Source organism: Rhinatrema bivittatum, chromosome 8 (genome assembly GCF_901001135.1).
Source record: "Rhinatrema bivittatum chromosome 8, aRhiBiv1.1, whole genome shotgun sequence".
In the NCBI taxonomy this organism is placed as follows: Eukaryota; Metazoa; Chordata; class Amphibia; order Gymnophiona; family Rhinatrematidae; genus Rhinatrema; species Rhinatrema bivittatum.
In genome coordinates, this window is record NC_042622.1 from 111,611,740 (window position 1) to 111,629,727 (window position 17,988).

The window sequence follows — 17,988 nt, forward strand, 5'->3', positions numbered from 1 at the left end:
AACAGGATAGATTTCAGAAAGTAAGCAGCATCAATGCTGCCTAGTTACCTGCATGGGGAGCACTAGGGAAAACCAGGTGCTGTGGGCAACAGAAGGCAATGACAGTCCCCTGCAGTATTCTGGACTATAATCACACAGCCCTCAACAACAAAAAATGTGAAAAAGGATAGCAAAAACAACTTTTTTTTCAAAGGTGTGTTTGTAAAAAACTAATTTAAAATGAAGACAAGCAGAAAACGTGTTAAACACTCTTGACCCCAGGAGCCTATGAGGCCTAGGGCAAATCACCAGGTGCAGAGCCCCTTACCCAGTGGGCTGATGTGCCACTGATAACATATTGTAGAGAGGGCTATGGAAAGGGGATTATAGGAATCTTGAGGGGTATAATAGAATTAACTCTTCTACAAAGTTACTGCTCTTACATTTGGGAGAGAGCTTCAATGGTATATGAATGAACTGAAAAAGTCCTGTTTAATCTCCAGAAGCGAAACAATTTTGAAAATTCAATAAAACGCTATATAAACTAGGCACCAAAAGGGTGTTTATGAAATACTGGTGCTCTTATTTTTATAGCTATTTCTTTTAAACTTTTGTGCTATCATCCAACACTCATCTAAGAAACCCAGTGCAAGTGTTAGGATAGCTGATAAGGCTTCTCCATTCCCTTTCCTCTGATCTTTGAATCATGTATTAGTGTATAGAGTAAATCCAGCACTACCATCTCATCATATGCAGTAGTGGCCAGTAGCATTCCATCCCCGGAGAACGACAGGCTCTTCACCCAACCCAAATGGCCATCCAACAAGAAGATCAGAGCGCCACTCAGAGGGTTCCAAACACGTACAGTTCTGTCCCAGGAGCCTGAGGCCTAGAAGAAGAAGGGTACATGCATATATACAAAGATGAGTATCGAAAAATAGCTAGCATAAGCCACTGAATGTTGGAAGCAACGTAACTGCACTTGAAACTTGAGGAATGACAGTAGTAAATACAATTAGAGCAAACTGCACTATGTTTAAAGCAATAAATAATTCAATAAAGACACAGAGTGAGTTTCACTGGGAAATAACTGACAACATCCAAAAGAAAGATTTCCCATATGCCACTATAATGATATCTTGTATCAATATTTACATTAATGTGCCATCATAATAGACTTTCTTGGTCTACTGACCTTCATAGTCTTATGTCTAATCATTTGGCATGTATCAAACTTTTTTTTTTTTAGACAATTTTTATAGTTGTAAGTAAAACTTATCTTAATAGGTTGGTACAGTGAAACTGTGAATGGCTCATTAAATCAGTTATGGTTCCTTTGATCGCTCGGGATGGGATTTATGTTTTTATGCTTGGGTAGAGGTCAATACTGAGGAATGGCAGGTGGCATATATGTTTATGTAGCAGTGTCAGTAAAACTTTCTCTGTCGCCATCTGCTGCAGAGATGCAAAACCCAGGAGGCTGGACTGATCTGTGGTTCTTCAGGAATGAAAATTAGCACGTAAGAACCAATTTTCCTATATTGGCTTGGAGGTCTGGCAGTTCTTTTAGACTTTTGGAGCCTCCAGGCCAAATCTGGAGAGTTCCCAGTTAAGCACATGCAGCAGCCAAATTAAATAACCAAGTCAGGTGCTCACATCACACCGCCTTCTTTCTCCTGCAGTTGTGTATAAAGAGCTGGGCTATCGTGATGGATTCATATGTGTCTCTCTCCCTTTGTTTTTAAATTTGGAAGAGAGACTGGTAGGGTTTTCATTGCTTTTCTAATTCTTCTTTAGGTCATGATTCCTCTCAGTGTCCGCACTAACTGCTACGCAACATTTTTGGTAATGTAGGTGTGCCTTTGGCTTGAAAAGGTTGAGAAATATTGATACAGGCTACCAGTTCAGAATATGTAGATGGAGCTGTAGCCCACTGATAGCATGAAGCAGCAGGATGACCCAGAGAGGGGACATGGAAAAGAAGATACATGCAAGGCTATGCTCACCAGCATCCCGGACACAGAGAAGCAAACACAGCTGATATTGCCTTTGTGGCCTGCTAGTGTTTTGGCCTGACCTTCTGTCTTCAAATTCCAGACCTTCACTGTGTAGTCCCAAGATCCAGTGGCCTATGAAGAAATAATTCTGCTATGAAAACATTCAAAATATGTTGTGTATTATTTAGCAAAAGTACTCCATTATGAGAAAAAAATTGGAATCATACTTTGTGGCTGACATTTAATACACACATATAAGGGTCAAACAGCTATTACATTTCACAAACAATATATCATATACCTGTCTATATATTTCAAATTGTATTATATCAAAATTCTAAAATAACATACAATATGTACTGTATTGTATGTTATTTTAGAATTTAGATACAATACAATATGTACTGTATTGTATTATTTTAGAATTTTGATACAATACAATATGTACTGTAGTGTATGTTATTTTAGAATTTTGATATAAAATTTGTAATATATAGACAGGTATATGATATATTGTTTGTGACATTTATTTAAATAATTTGTATTCGGCTGATCCACCAATCTCAGCAGATGACACAAACATACATAATAAAATCAAGCCAGAACATAAAAGGTGTATTGATATAGTAGACTAATCAAAATGATTGACAAAAATATAAACTAAATAAAACATTACATCCATACAGGCTACTAATTTGGAATGGGAGGAAGCAAGATTAGCATCAGATTTATTCCTATGCCAATGATGTTCAATTGTTCAAAGATCATGCTTGAAGGCACTAGAGGAGGAAGAATACCAAGGAGCAGTTTTCTGTTGCGGGCAAACAGAAATTTCATAGGGGCAAGAGGAGAGTTGGAGAGTTGACTGCTGAAACTCAACCAGGCTACTGACGTTCTGCGCAGGAGCATGAGAAAGAACAGGTAACCACTAAGAGTGCAGCTGATCAATATCAATTGAAGATCTCAAAATTCTGAGAGAGGCAACAGCCCTATGGAATGAGTAGGCTGGACACTTTATCAAACACATGACTTAAAAAGTGATCTGTCCAAGGCATATCCATGCATTGCAAACAGCAGGAATCAACACAAACCCAGTTGTTATAAACAAACACCAAATTCAGGGTGTGACCCAGCTTGGGGGGAGGTGAATGAATCAAATGGGTCCACTCAAGAAGTTGCATAGCTGATGATAAATCCCTACACACATTTGAAATAGGACACTATCAACCTGAAGATTAAAATTGCCCAAAATTATAGCAGCCCTAACTTCAGCTTTAGCAGACAGAAGACTGTCGATGAATACAGACAAACTGGTGAATAAGCAATCAAGTGGACAGTAAACCAAGCAAAGGCCCAATTTAAAGAGGAGGTCAGAAAAAGTTTCAAAGGAGAGACATTCTCAATTTGAACTAAAGACTGCTGCAAAGAGGATTTACCAACGATAAGTCCACCTCCCCTCTTTTTAGCCTAGGTTTAGAAAATACAACGTAGTCAGAGAAGTACAGTTGGTTTAACAGAACAGAATAAGATGGAAGCAACCATGACTCAGTTAAACATAACAGATTGGGGGATTTGTCCTTTAACAAATCACTCAAACAGAAATCTTTCTCTGGATCACTAGCAACAAAAAAGGTTTAGCCAAGCACAAGCTAGGCCCAGGGACAAGCTGATCACAGGTAATATGAATGTTATGAGAAATTCTGAGAGAGTTCTTATGAAGGTCAGGCTTATTGTAATGCAACTGTCCATACTGATCCCTTCCATTGATTCTGCAACAGCACAGCAGCCTGAAACACTACCAAACAGGGAGAATCGAGGAGATAGTAAAATAAAATGTACAGATGACAGAGAAAGGAAGTGAGCACTGCCATTACCAGTGTAAACATTACACAGCAAGGCAGATCACTTGGTGCAAAATACAATCGGATGCACTCTGTCGTACACAAAGGAAAATGCCTTGGCTAGATTTGCTGGCCATGGACAAATAAACCAGACTGGAAGATTTTACTGTATCCAACACTGGCCTAGGAGTTGCTGACATTCAGAATTATCCAGAGGAACCTAGGAGCCAACTTTTGAAAATGATTGGAGGTGCTGAACTCAATACAAATTACAGTGCCCCAGCAAAAAAACCCAAAAAGCCAGAACGGGTTAGGAAAACGGATGCTCATAAAATTGAGCGTCTGTTTTCCAGACCTGACTGTCATCAAGACTTTTTTTTTTCTTTCATGTTGCTGTTTTCTGTAATTCCTCCTACTTAGTATCACAGCTATATTAAGTTGGAGGAACCACAGAAAAACAGTATTTTCTGCTTTTCTGTTCAGGTTTTGGGGCACCTGAAGACCTAATGCCAGCTCTGGGGCTGGTGTTAATTTTTGAGGTTAAAATGTGCATGTCATTTGCATGTTTACACGTGGCATTTGCATATGATGAGCGCTATTAGCTACGCGCTGGTTTGGACGCATTGATCCCCTTATTGCATCAGGGGTTATGGATGCGCGACCAACCATGGGTTAACCTGTGCCCTAGCCTGAGCGCACAATATTGCATTGGCCTGAGTGTGAACATGGGTAAGACTCATGTGGCCAAAACAAAAGCCAGGGAAGCACTCAAGGTCCAACAATTCATTCTTCTCCTCAGTCCCAGTTCATCCTCACCAGTCTTCTCCTTCCTGCTCCGTCCCCCACCCACTACCAACAACCCATTCACATCACAGTATCCTCCCCCACCCTCTCCTGCCATCACCTCACTATCTCAACCTTCCTTTTCTCTCATTCCCCTAATCTCCTCTTCCCCAGGGCCAGTGCATCCCAGTAGGCGAACTAGGCAGTCGCCTAGGGCACCAGCCATTAAGGGTTGGCAAAGAGCAGCCATGTGGAGCCACGAGCGGAGCCCATCCCACTCATGGCTGAGAGGAGTAGAGACTCAGTGGGCTGTGAGTGGAGGTGATCTCGCTCGTGTCTGAGAGGAGTAGAGACTCTGAGAGCCACAAGCAGCGCCTCTGTTTGTGTGTGTTTGTGTGAGACTGAGAGGGATTGTGTGTGTCTCTGTGGCAAGTTTGCTGAACTTTTACTGAGTCTAGCTGCAAACTGGCCAACATAAACACTGTGTTTTCCAAGAAATTGTACAGATCTCTGGATAACAGTGCAAAGTAAATTCATAAAATAAGTGTCATCAGAATATTGATTCCTTGAATAAAGTGCATTGAATGTTGTTATCCCGTCTTTATTCATGCTTTTAAAGTAAGGGCTTTTTCCAAGCATTGGGCCGGATTTTAATACCTACGCGCGGGCGTACATTTGTGCGTGCAACTCGGCGCGCACATATGTATGCCTGATTTTATAACATGCACGCGCAGCCACGCACATGTTATAAAATCCGGGGTTGGCGCGCACAAGGGGGTACACAATAGTGCACCTTGTGCCCCGAGCCCTTGGGGAGCCCTGCTGGCTTTCCCCGTTCCCTCCGCCCCCCCGCCCCACATTCCCCTCCCTTCCCCTACCTAACCCATCCCCCAGCCCTACCTAACCCCCCCCCCAACCTTTATTTTATAAGTTGTGCCTGCCTCCTGGTAGGCATAGGTTGCGCGTGCCGGCCAACGGCCTGTGATCCCGGGCTCAGCGCCAAATGGGTCCCGGGGCTTTATGCACACCGCTGGGCCTTTTGAAAATAGGCCCGGCGCGAGTAGGGCTTTGAAAATCTGCCCCATTATTTATATTAAAGAGAAAACAGCTAGATGGTTTATGTTAATCCAGGGCTTCCCAAACCTGTCAGTCAGTCAGATTTTCAGGATATTCACCTCCACTATGAGTGAGATAGATTTACATACATTGGAGACCCAGCATTTGTAAACCGTTTTGACTAAATTTTTATTTGTAAAGGTGGTATAGAAACATTTTTAAATAAATTAATTAATATGAAGATTTATCTCATGCATATTCATTGTAGACCCTGAAAACCCTTGTTTGGGGTCACAAGGACAGGTGTGGGAACTACTGAATGTTAACAAAAGGTAAGTGCCATTGAATGAGTGTGTGTTAAATTGAGAATCACTAGCTGGAGTTGTTCATTCGTGTAATTTATGGTACTCAGCTTGACCCATGGAAAAGAAGTCAGCAAAGAATTTATTTTCTATTCTGTTATTATTTTTTCTGTTTCTCGTCCCAAGTATTTGTTTGTTTGTTTGTTTATTTATTTATTTTATTGCTGGGATTTATTTCCTGCCTCTTTGAATATGAAATTAATTCAACGCTGATTACAACATATTAGAAATTTGGCTTACAAATAGGTCATTAATAGCTTCACATTACAAAGTTGTAAATAGTTTTGAGTAGCAGCAATATCACAATATAATTCAACCAGTTTAAGGTGCACCTTATGGCATAAATATAAATAGAACAACAATCATGACTAAGCTCTAACAGTTTTAATTTAATTTAACTCTGAATTATAGCAGCATGTTTAAGGCAATTCGAGGTGAAAAGTCAATATACTTTCCCATTGTCAGTTTAGCAGCTTTGGGTTCCTAGGAGCGATTCATTTGAAATGAAATAGGAAGTATGATTGATATTTCCTATTTCATGACATTTTCAAAATGAAACAAAAAGAAAACCAACAAAATTTCCTTGATTTACTTTCATTTCCTTTTGAAAATATTAAAAAAGAAAAAGTCCTCCAGATAAGACCAGAGACTTGCGCAGGGCCTCCTCTGACCCTCCTAGGGGCTGACACAGGGCTGACTCGAAGCCCTCCCCAGGGGATACCTGGGCCCACCAACTGGTACATCAGTTCACCACCAAAAGGTACTGGGATCCAGGAACCACCCCGGCCTCCACTTATCCCATCCATTGGTGTCCTCAGGGGTAGGAGGGGGTGCCTACTTACCTCCTGCTTTGAGGTCATCTTCATGGCAATGGTGTTGGTCAGCTCTGAGAGCGGCGCCATAGTATGACATCAAAATGGTATTGGACATCCCAGTGCCACAGTGTGACATCAATAGGGTACGTTCTTAGGGCCTGCCTGAGCCATTTTCTTGTCTGGCTGTATATTTGTATGGCTGTACAAGAAAACAGTGGTTGCCAGCTTTAAGAAGGCACCATTTTGATGTCACACTATGGTGCCAAGCCAGCCAATACCTTTTAGATATCACACAATGGTGCAGGACTCAGGGCTGACTGGCGCTATTGGCATGAGGTCGACCTTGGGACAGGAGGTGAGTGGGCATCTCTCCTTCCCTTCTGGACCCTCGCAGATGGGGCAAGTGGCATTGAGGTGGATCCCGGCCCCTGTGCCTGGGAAGGCTTTGTTTCTTTTTTTGTTGTTGTTGTTGTTTGGGGTTTTATAATGTTTATTTTGTTTCTGCAAAGTAAAAGAAACAAAATAAACATTAAATGAAATGATACCCAGGGGAAAAAAAAAAAGCAAAAATAAAATTTTAAGGCTGCACATCCCTAAGGTCCTGATTTAGCATTAAGGGCTTGAAATGAAAAGCTAGGCTTTTATTTGTTTCCTGATGTAAGAGTTGTTCTGTATTTGTCAGAACTCTTCTGGGAGGGAGTTCCAAACCACAGGTGCTCCTTCCATGAAGGATTGATTTCATATATCTGTTCTGATCTCTTCTGAAATGAGATTCAGGTCGATACTCTAAGGCCGCGGTAGAAACAGTGCGGCAGTGTCAGGCGCACCCTTCCTCCCCGCACGCACAGTTCTCTTCACCTAGCGCTCGATACTCTCTTCTAATTGCATGCAAATGCATGCCGCGGCTGCGAAGCCTTAGGCAAGCGTTAGGCCCGCGCAACCCATTTTACTGTATAGAGCGCCTATACAGTATCCTGGGTTCACGGGCCTAACGCTTCACGGCCGCGCTGGTATCTGTCATTTCAAATGACATTTGAAATGACAGGTACCAGGAAGTGGACAGTTATGTTCCCCGATGCTCGGCAAACTATCCCCCAGCCCCCGCTCACCTGCCCTGGCCCCGTCCGGTCTCCGGTGCAGCCCCAGTCCTGTCTCCTCCTCCCGAAGCAAAAAAAAAAAAAACAAAACTGAAAAAGTAGCAAGGCTCGGGCCTGCTACGATAGTCCCTTCTCCCTTCTCCTCTCCTCCCGATTTCGGCGCTCAAGGCGTCCGGGTGGGCGTGCATTCATCCAGGCAGAGGGAGCCGGCGGCGAAAGCGGCCTCCGGCTCCCTCTGCCTGGATGAATGCACGGCCCCCGCTGGCAGCGAATGAATGCCCGTGCGATTTCGGCGCTCATGCCGTGATGTCACGTCATGTGACTGCCTTGAGCGCCGAAATTGCACGGGCATTCATTCGCTGCCGCGGGGGCCGTGCATTCATCCAGGCAGAGGGAGCCGGAGGCCGCTTTCACCGCCGGCTCCCTCTGCCTGGATGAATGCACGCCCACCCGGCCGCCTTGAGCGCCGAAATCGGGAGGAAGGGAGAAGGGACTACCGTAGCAGGCCCGAGCCTTGCTACTTTTTCGGTTGGTTTTTTTTTTTTTTGTTTCGGGAGGAGGGGACAGGACTGGGGCTGCACCGGAGACCGGACGGGGCCAGGGCAGGTAAGCAATGTTTTTACACTTTTTTTACACCATTTTTTACACTTTATTCCCGTTTTAATTTTCGAACACCACACTAACACCAAGTAGAGGGTAGCGGTAAACTAACAGGTTAAGGACGCGGAAAAATAGCGGGATACAAAGGAGATAATCTGAGCGCGAGTCACAGTATCGGAGGGGAATAGCTAATTCCTTCATTATACAGCTAATTCGTTCATTTACATATCATATACATGCTGCGTGCGGAAAGGGTTATGCGTCTGTTTTAAGAAGCGCTAAGGACGCGTGAAACTGGAGACTGTATCGCTGAATCGCCCTACGCGTCCGAATTGTGCGCTCCCAGCACGTTACAGACGGGAAATCTTCAACCGCACGTTACAGTATCGACCTGTTGAGGGAGGCTGAGTGTGTGTGCATCTTGGTGGGCTGAAAGGCATGTAAGAGGAGAGCCTTTCGGTCACGTAGGTCAGTCCATCTCCTCTTAGAGCCTTGCAAGTCCGTGTCAGAGTTTTGAATTTTGTTCTGTATGTCATTGCCAGCCAGTGTAGCTTGTGTAGCACAAGTGCGATATGGTTCCTCTCATAAGGTCGTCAGACACATAAGTTCATAGTGCTAACAAATAACGGTACATTTGTGTCTCTTTACCAGATATGGTGCGTTCGGTGAGAAGGCGCTGCTCTGGATGACATCATCATGCCCAGAGAAGATCTTCAGTTTGCAGCCTACCTGTAGAGATGAAGCATCAATGATGGTTTGACAGTAGAAACCAGTTCATTTCATAAGACTGCAAGCGTTATGTTAATAGGCAACACAGAAAGAGAAAAGTTGAGATGGTGATGGACAAGAAATGTTTCTTTTTAGATTTTTAGGTGGGGGAGGAGAGTTAACAGTAATTTAATTAAACAACATTTCAAACTGGTCAGCTCAAGAAGATGGATAAGTTGAAACGTTCCTTGCAAGCTCAAAGCACCAAAATACATTCGCCAGAAACTAGAATTGTAGTTTATTTGGACTTTTGCTAGGTATTAAAAAGATTACAGTATATGAAGAGATGCGAGCATCACGGGAGTACTATATGGAAGGAAAATGTAAGTGTTCAGGTACAGAATTTAATTTTGAAAATGTATAAACTGCCTTTCCAGAAAAACTGAGCACAGCAGGGTACAATCACTGATAATACCTCCACCAGCAGGCAGGCAAACCCACATCTCATAAAATCAAAGTTTTATATAGCAAGTTGACAACTATATACAAGAAAATTAAAACATATGATAACCCTAAAGTGGCAATTGGAATTTTCGCCCTTTATAGCTAACCAGCACATGCAGGTATATCTCAGTCAGTGGTCTAGCCATGGGTGGGCTTGGATGGGCCATGGCCCACTCATTTTGGACTCAGACCCATCCGATCAATGTTGCCTGGCAGCCCAAGAATTAAGGCCCTGTTGTAGGGTCGCTGCGGACAGGCCCAGCGCTGCCAAGTGTGGAAGAAGAGGCCTGGGAAGCTGCCAGTGGACCCCATCCCATCAGTGGTCGAAGAAAGAAGAGAACCCCTCTGGGAAAGAGCCAGTTCTGCTGCTTCACCTCCATGCCAGCCATATGGAATTCAAAACTCTTGCAGCAAGCAGGTGCTCTAGGCTGATATTTTGATGCACAAGATCAGCATAAAGTGCTAGCCCCATGAGTTTTAAATACTGCAGGGCAGCCACACAAGGAGCAGCAGAACAGGCTCCCCCTTTCTACGCTTGATGGGGAGACTGCATGGGTTTTGTGTTTGTGAGTGAATGTGAGCCTGCTTGAGTTGTGTGTTGAGTTGAGTTGTGTGTTGAGTTGAGCCTGCCTGGGGGTGTGTTTGTGTGAATGGGCGCCAGCATGAGGGTGTGCGTGTGGGAATGGGATCCTGCTTGAGTTGTGTATGTGTGATTGGGAGCCTGCATGGGAGTGTGCGTGTGTGGGAATGGGAGCCTGCTTGCCTGGGGGTATATGTGTGAGAGAGAACACGTGGGAGTGGAGAGCCTGTGTGTGTGAAAGAGAAAGCACGGGGAAATGGGAGCCTTTGTGAGAGAGACAGCATGAGACTGGGAGTGTGTGTGGGAGTGGCAGCTTGCTTGTAAGAGCATGTGAGAGCAAGAGTCTGTATATGTATGTGTGTGTATGGGAGAGGAAGCCTATATTTGAGAGAAAGCATGTGAGAACCTATGTGTTTGTGTGGGAATGTGAACCTGTGTGTGAGAGAGAATGTAAAAGTGAGAGCCTCTGTATGTCTGTGGGGGGCAAATGGGAGCCTACATGTGAGATATAGTAGATGAGATCAGGAGTTTGTATGTGTGGGAATGGGAGCATATGTGTAAGAGAGAATGTGAGATACAGTCTGTTTGTATATGTTTGTGTGTGAAGGAGGAAGGAAAGAAGATGAGGAGAGAGAAGAAACAGAATAACAGAGACCCTGAAAAAGGAACTAGGAAAAGACAGACAAGGGGAACAAAGACTGGGACCAATTGATTGGAAAAATAAGATCAGACAATAAAGATTTTAAAAAAATTATTTTGTCTTTCAACGATTGGAATATGTAATCTTTGGGAATGTGCATTTCTTATATATTTGTATTTTGTGTTTTCTTTGATATTCCAGTGTTCATAGAGTCTGGTTTCTCAGGCTTTCCATTTCCGTTTTGTCTGCATGTTTATTCTTAATTTGTAGTCCCTTATTCTATATTAGGTAAGGGTCTGTCTGTGTTGCACATGTGTGATAGAGGTGAGCATTTTGGCTAGTGTGTAGTTTCTCTGTAGGGATTTGTAGCAGTCCAGCTTGTTCTGTTTGCCCACTGGTTGTATATTAGTGTTCTAGGATCTGGTGTAATGTTTGCCTTTGCTGCCTGGCTTTTTGTACATAACGCTGCTGCTCTTTGAGTCCTGAGAGTTAGTGCTATTATGGTATGGTATGGCAAGGTTCTAGGTGTTTTTGTTTTTTGGTAGAGGTTTGTCTTATTTTACAAAGTGGCAGTGCAGGGAGTTTGTTTTGCTATCACTGAGGTAACGCCAGAATTTGATTTTTTTTTGTTGCATATCTTAATTCTGTTATGCACCTGTTGCAAGTCTCCTTATGATGATTATTATGATGATTGTTGTTTATTGTAGTTATGATAATCTGCATTTTTGGAAAGAGGATTCATTAAAGAATACATTGATATTTGTTTTATTATGTGTTGCGACGGCCGATTGCAAGCCCCGTGACCGACCTGTCTTACCTCTCCCCCTGTGCTGTCCCGGAGCTAGGCCTGCTCCTGGGTAGAAAGGGGGAGGCGTTTCAGAGGGCCTCCAGGGGCCTCCGGCTGGCTCTCCCTCTGCAGGCCTTTCCTTTGTGGCAGAGATGCCACCGTCGATCCTCCTGGGGCAGGGCCTTAGGCACGCGCGCCTGCCTTCCTCTTAAAGGGCCCGCAGCGCGAAAAGACTGCCGGCTCTCCTACATGATGTCAGCCCCAGATCAGTATATAAGGCAAATCCTGGCACTCAGGAGTTGCCTTAGCAACTTCTCCCTTCCTTGGGCTTAATTGCTTCTTCGGCTCATCTGTCTACTGTTCTCCTTGAACTTGTGCCTGGTTTTTCGACCTCTGTCTGGAACTCCTGTTCGCCGCCTGACCTGACCTTTTGCCCGCTTCTACAACCACGTCTGACCGCTGACTGGAACTGACCTCTGCCTGTTTCTATGACCACGTCTGACCGCTGCCTGCCTCTGACCTTCTGCCTGTTTCTACAACCACGTCTGCACGCTGCCTGGAACTGACCTCTGCCTGTATTCGACCACATCCGACTGTTTCCTGGTACTTGACCTCTGCTTTGGCTGACTACCCACGGACTGACTACTGGTAACTGACCTCTGCTTTGCCTGATTATCCACGGACTGATTATTGGCTCTGACCCTTGCATTGGCTGACCACGCTTCCTTGAACCTGGCCGTGATCCTGTTCTGGCCTTCTCAGGCACCCAGGACTTCCAACCTAAGTGTCAACCGTGCACCCTTGATTGTGGTGGGCACACCCCTGAACTTCCTATCAAGGAGATCCTGCGAGGCCCACCTAAGACCAGGCGGCCCGGTTACCCAAGGGCTCAACCCGGAGGTACCTAGGCTTACTAGTGGCGAAGCTCCAGCTAGCCTCTGTCTCCTCTTGTGCTCCATCTCCTGGTGGCAGGCGCTCTCTGGGTCCGACCAGGGAGCTTACCAATCCTGCATTAGGCCAAGGGTCCACCTCTTGGCGCAACATTACGTGATTGGATCTGATGTTTCTGTTAAGTGTTCTTTGTTTACTTTGTACATGATGTTGTATATTGATTAACTACAATAAATATAAACTAAATACAGATTAATAAGATATTTTTAATGTTGGTAAGTGCTTTAAATGATAGAATTAAAATATTTTAAGGGTCATTCATGATGAGACTACTTAGAATTCCATTGTCAGGTACACTCTAAGGCATTATTTATTGTGAGGAGCTAATGAAACTTAAAGTAGATAAGGCAATGGGGGTGAATGAGACACATCCGAGGATACTAAGGGAACTTAGGGATGTCCTGGCAGCTCTGCTGGCTTACCTTTCTAATGCTTCTTGTTGCGAGCATGGAGGTGGATCCTTAGGCCAGCCTGACGGAGTGAAGAAGTGGAAGAGGAAGCGCACTCCATAGAGAAAAAGCAGACCGGGAGGCGGATACTGGCAAGGCGTCGAGCAGGAGTCTACACCCTGGAAGCCCAGATCCCCCCGGGAGGAGCCCGTGAGGACCCGAGCCGCTGGGACTTAGGTGACTGGCGAGGTGAAGAAGACTTCACCCTGGAAGCCCGAGGTCCCCCCAGGAGGAGCCCATGAGGACCCAAGCCGCTGGGACTTAGGCGAAGAGAGCGAGATGAAGGAGGCAGTCCAAAGTCGAGGCAGGCGGCAAGCACGGGAGGTCGGAAGCAAGCAGGAGTCAGGAACCAGAAAAGCAATGCCAGGAACTGAAGGAGAAGATCCGGAGCTGGAACTGAAGCGGGACCTGGAACTGAAGAAGATCCGGAGCTGGAACGAAGCACAAGCAGGACCGGGAACCAAACGAGGAAGCAGGCAAAGGTCAGCAGAACGCAGCAACTAGCTACCAGCAAGGAACCTTGTTGCAAGGCGTTTAACTGAAGCAGATGCCGGCTTTAAGTACTTGCCGGTGTCTGACGTCACTTCAGGGGGCGGCCCGTGGTCTGATGGGAAAAGCCCTTTAAATTGGGCCTCCTTGTGGGCGCGCGCGCCTAGGAGGGGAGGGACTGGATTCTGAAGCTCGGCAGCGTCTCCCTCGTGGGGACACCGCCGCGAAGCAGGCAGGGCAGGCCCGACCGGCCGCGGGCCTTGTCCCCGGCATGCCGACACGGAAAGCGGCGGCCTGAGCCATGGACCCCGACAAAGGAGCCCCGAGGAGAGAGGTAAGGACCCGGTCGCAAAACCTGCGACCGGGACCGGGGACCGCAACACTGCTTTACAATCTGGAGTAGTTTGGAGGAGTGGAAAAGGGCGGATGGGCTTCCTATTCATAAAAGTGGAAGTAAGGAGGAGACTGGGAACTACAGGCCAGTTAGACTGACCTCTGTTGTGAGCAAACTAATGGAATCTCTGCTAAAACAGAGGAGAGTGAAATTTTTGGAATCCAATGGATTGCAAGATCTGAGGCAGCATGGGTTTACCAGAGATGAATCTTGTCAGAAGAATCTGATCAATTTCTTTGAATGAGTGACCAGAGAGTTGGATCAAGGGAGTGCTATACATAGTGTACTTGGATTTCAGTAAGGCCTTTAATATAGTTCCACACAGAAGACTTATAAATAAATTGTGCGCCCTTGGTATGGATCCTAGAATGACTGATTGGGTTAGAAACTGGCTGAATGAGAGGTGACAAAGTGTAGTTTTAAATGGAGTTTTCTCTGAGGAGGGAGTTGTTTCTAGTTGTGTGCCTCAGGGATCAGTCCTCGGACCAGTTTGTTTCAACATTTTTCTGAACAAATGAAAGGGTTGTCGGGAAAAGTTTATCTTTTTGCTGATGATACCAAAATCTGTAACAGATTGGACAGCCAGGAAGGAGCGTAAAATACGAGGAGGGATCTAGTGAAGCTCGAGAAATGGTCTAAAGTCTGGCAGCTAAGATTTAATGCTAAAAAATGCAGCGTAATGCATTTAGGATGAAAAATCCCCAAGGTAAAGGTACAGTATTGGAGGTGAAATTCTTCTAAGCACAAAGGAAATCTGGGGGTAATTGTATCTGATGATCTCAAGATGGCCAACCAGGTGGATAAAGTGATGGTAAAAGCCAGAAAGGTGCTTGGCTACATAGAGAGAGGAATGATCAGTAGAAAAAGGGAGGTGATATTGACCCTGTATAGGTCCCTGGTGAGACCTCAGATGTGTACAATTCTGGATACGGCACCTTCAAAAGGATGTAAACAGGATAGAGTCAGTCCAGAGGATGGCTACTAAAATGGTCAGTGGTCTTCATTCTAAAGCATATAGGGCTAGACTTAAAGATCTAAATATATATACCCGAGAGGAAAGATCTAAACATATATACCCGAGAGGAAAGATGAGATGGGGAGATATCATAGAGACATTCAAATATCTGAAAGGTTTCCATGCACAGGAAGTGAGTCTTTTTCAATGGAAAGGAGGCTCTAGAATGAGGGGTCATGAGATGAGGTTGAAAGGGGGTAGACTCAGGAGTAATCTTAGGAAGGGTTTCTTTGCAGAGAATGTGGTGGATGTGTGGAACAACCTCCTAGTGGAAGTGGTGGGGACAAAAATGGTATCTGAATTCAAGAAAGCATGGGATAAATATAGGGGATCTCTAAGGAAGTGATGAGAATTATAATGCTAAATTAATTGGATGGATGGGCAGACTGGATGGGCCATACAGTCTTTTTCTGTGGTTATGTTTCTATTAACTATTAGGGCCTAGACCTGTATTTCAACTGCGCACCCATGTTAACCTTGGGATCTCCCAAAAATTAAATTCTGGCTACGCAACTGGTCTCAGTATGTTCATAAGTTAAAGATCCTTATGGAGTAGTCGGTACAGTCCATGGGATGAAGGGGCTTATCGCAATTTTAACCTTCTTTGCCTCCCATCTAGTACAACCATAGTATTTGGGAGATGCAAAGAAACTTAATAGGTCCAAAAGTTTAAGGATTTAAAGTAAAGATTTCTTTATTATTCAAAGCGGCAACTCCATTGCTCAATTGTCAAACATGAACAGTTCTCTTTAGGGTCCCTCGACATGGACCCATGTTTCGCCCGAAGGCTGTGTCGGGAGGGATGGCCTAGTGCAGGATTGGTAAGCTCCCTGGTCAGACCCAGAGAGCGCCTGCCACCAGGAGATGGAGCACAAGAGGAGACAGAGGCTAAAGTTGTACATAGTCTCTTCTGTTCTTAATTTTTTATTTAAACCCCCGTACCCAGTTAAGCTGCACCCTCGTTTAATTTTAACTGTTCTCATGTATTCCTTGTTCTTTGTAAAGGCCATGCCTATATGATACCCAAGCTATCATAGTTCCAAGTTATATGTAAACCGATACGATGTGCCATGCCTATATGATACCCAAGCTATCATAGTTCCAAGTTATATGTAAACCGATACGATGTGCCATGCCTATATGATACCCAAGCTATCATAGTTCCAAGTTATATGTAAACCGATACGATGTGCAAACGGTTGTCGGTATATAAAATCTTTAAATAAATAAATTTAAATAAATACATGTATAAGATTATTTTAAAGATAGGACAACAACATTAGAACATAAGAACATAAGAACATGCCATACTGGGTCAGACCAAGGGTCCATCAAGCCCAGCATCCTGTTTCCAACAGTGGCTAATCCAGGCCATAAGAACCTGGCAAGTACCCAAAAACTAAGTCTATTCCATGTAACCATTGCTAATGGCAGTGGCTATTCTCTAAGTGAACTTAATAGCAGGTAATGGACTTCTCCTCCAAGAACTTATCCAATCCTTTTTTAAACACAGCTATACTAACTGCACTAACCACATCCTCTGGCAACAAATTCCAGAGTTTAATTGTGCGTTGAGTAAAAAAGAACTTTCTCCGATTAGTTTTAAATGTGCCCCATGCTAACTTCATGGAGTGTCCCCTAGTCTTTCTACTATCCGAAAGAGTAAATAACCGATTCACATCTACCCGTTCTAGACCTCTCATGATTTTAAACGCCTCTATCATATCCCCCCTCAGTCGTCTCTTCTCCAAGCTGAAAAGTCCTAACCTCTTTAGTCTTCCCTCATAGGGGAGTTGTTCCATTCCCCTTATCATTTTGGTAGCCCTTCTCTGTACCTTCTCCATCGCAATTATATCTTTTTTGAGATGCGGCGACCAGAATTGTACACAGTATTCAAGGTGCGGTCTCACCATGGAGCGATACAGAGGCATTATGACATTTTCCGTTTTATTCATCATTCCTTTTCTAATAATTCCCAACATTCTGTTTGCTTTTTTGACTGCCGCAGCACACTGAACTGACGATTTCAATGTGTTATCCACTATGACACCTAGATCTCTTTCTTGGGTTGTAGCACCTAATATGGAACCCAACATCGTGTAATTATAGCATGGGTTATTTTTCCCTATATGCATCACCTTGCACTTATCCACATTAAATTTCATCTGCCATTTGGATGCCCAATTTTCCAGTCTCACAAGGTCTTCCTGCAATTTATCACAATCTGCTTGTGATTTAACTACTCTGAACAATTTTGTGTCATCTGCAAATTTGATTATCTCACTCGTCGTATTTCTTTCCAGATCATTTATAAATATATTGAACAGTAAGGGTCCCAATACAGATCCCTGAGGCACTCCACTGTCCACTCCCTTCCACTGAGAAAATTGCCCATTTAATCCTACTCTCTGTTTCCTGTCTTTTAGCCAGTTTGCAATCCACGAAAGGACATCGCCACCTATCCCATGACTTTTTACTTTTCCTAGAAGCCTCTCATGAGGAACTTTGTCAAACGCCTTCTGAAAATCCAAGTATACTATATCTACCGGTTCACCTTTATCCACATGTTTATTAACTCCTTCAAAAAGTGAAGCAGATTTGTGAGGCAAGACTTGCCCTGGGTAAAGCCATGCTGACTTTGTTCCATTAAACCATGTCTTTCTATATGTTCTGTGATTTTGATGTTTAGAACACTTTCCACTATTTTTCCTGGCACTGAAGTCAGGCTAACAGGTCTGTAGTTTCCCGGATCGCCCCTGGAGCCCTTTTTAAATATTGGGGTTACATTTGCTATCCTCCAGTCTTCAGGTACAATGGATGATTTTAATGATAAGTTACAAATTTTTACTAATAGGTCTGAAATTTCATTTTTTAGTTCCTTCAGAACTCTGGGGTGTATACCATCCGGTCCAGGTGATTTACTACTCTTCAGTTTGTCAAT

At 44.2% G+C, this 17,988-nt stretch overlaps 1 protein-coding gene across 6 annotated transcripts in view; it reads right to left on the minus strand.

The window, feature by feature from the left end:
- Positions 1-17,988, minus strand: part of WDR38 (WD repeat domain 38) — a 210,675-nt gene that overhangs the window by 12,312 nt on the left and 180,375 nt on the right. For 5 of the 6 annotated variants that reach the window (XM_029612449.1, XM_029612448.1, XM_029612450.1 and 2 more), the window contains 3 exons: positions 9,179-9,259; positions 1,986-2,108; positions 719-868 (listed from right to left, as the gene is read on the minus strand). In XM_029612449.1, coding sequence (XP_029468309.1) covers positions 719-868; positions 1,986-2,108; positions 9,179-9,259 — 354 coding nt within the window. The remainder of the gene's footprint in view (positions 1-718; positions 869-1,985; positions 2,109-9,178; positions 9,260-17,988) is intronic. The other variant, XM_029612451.1, reaches the window with a different exon arrangement.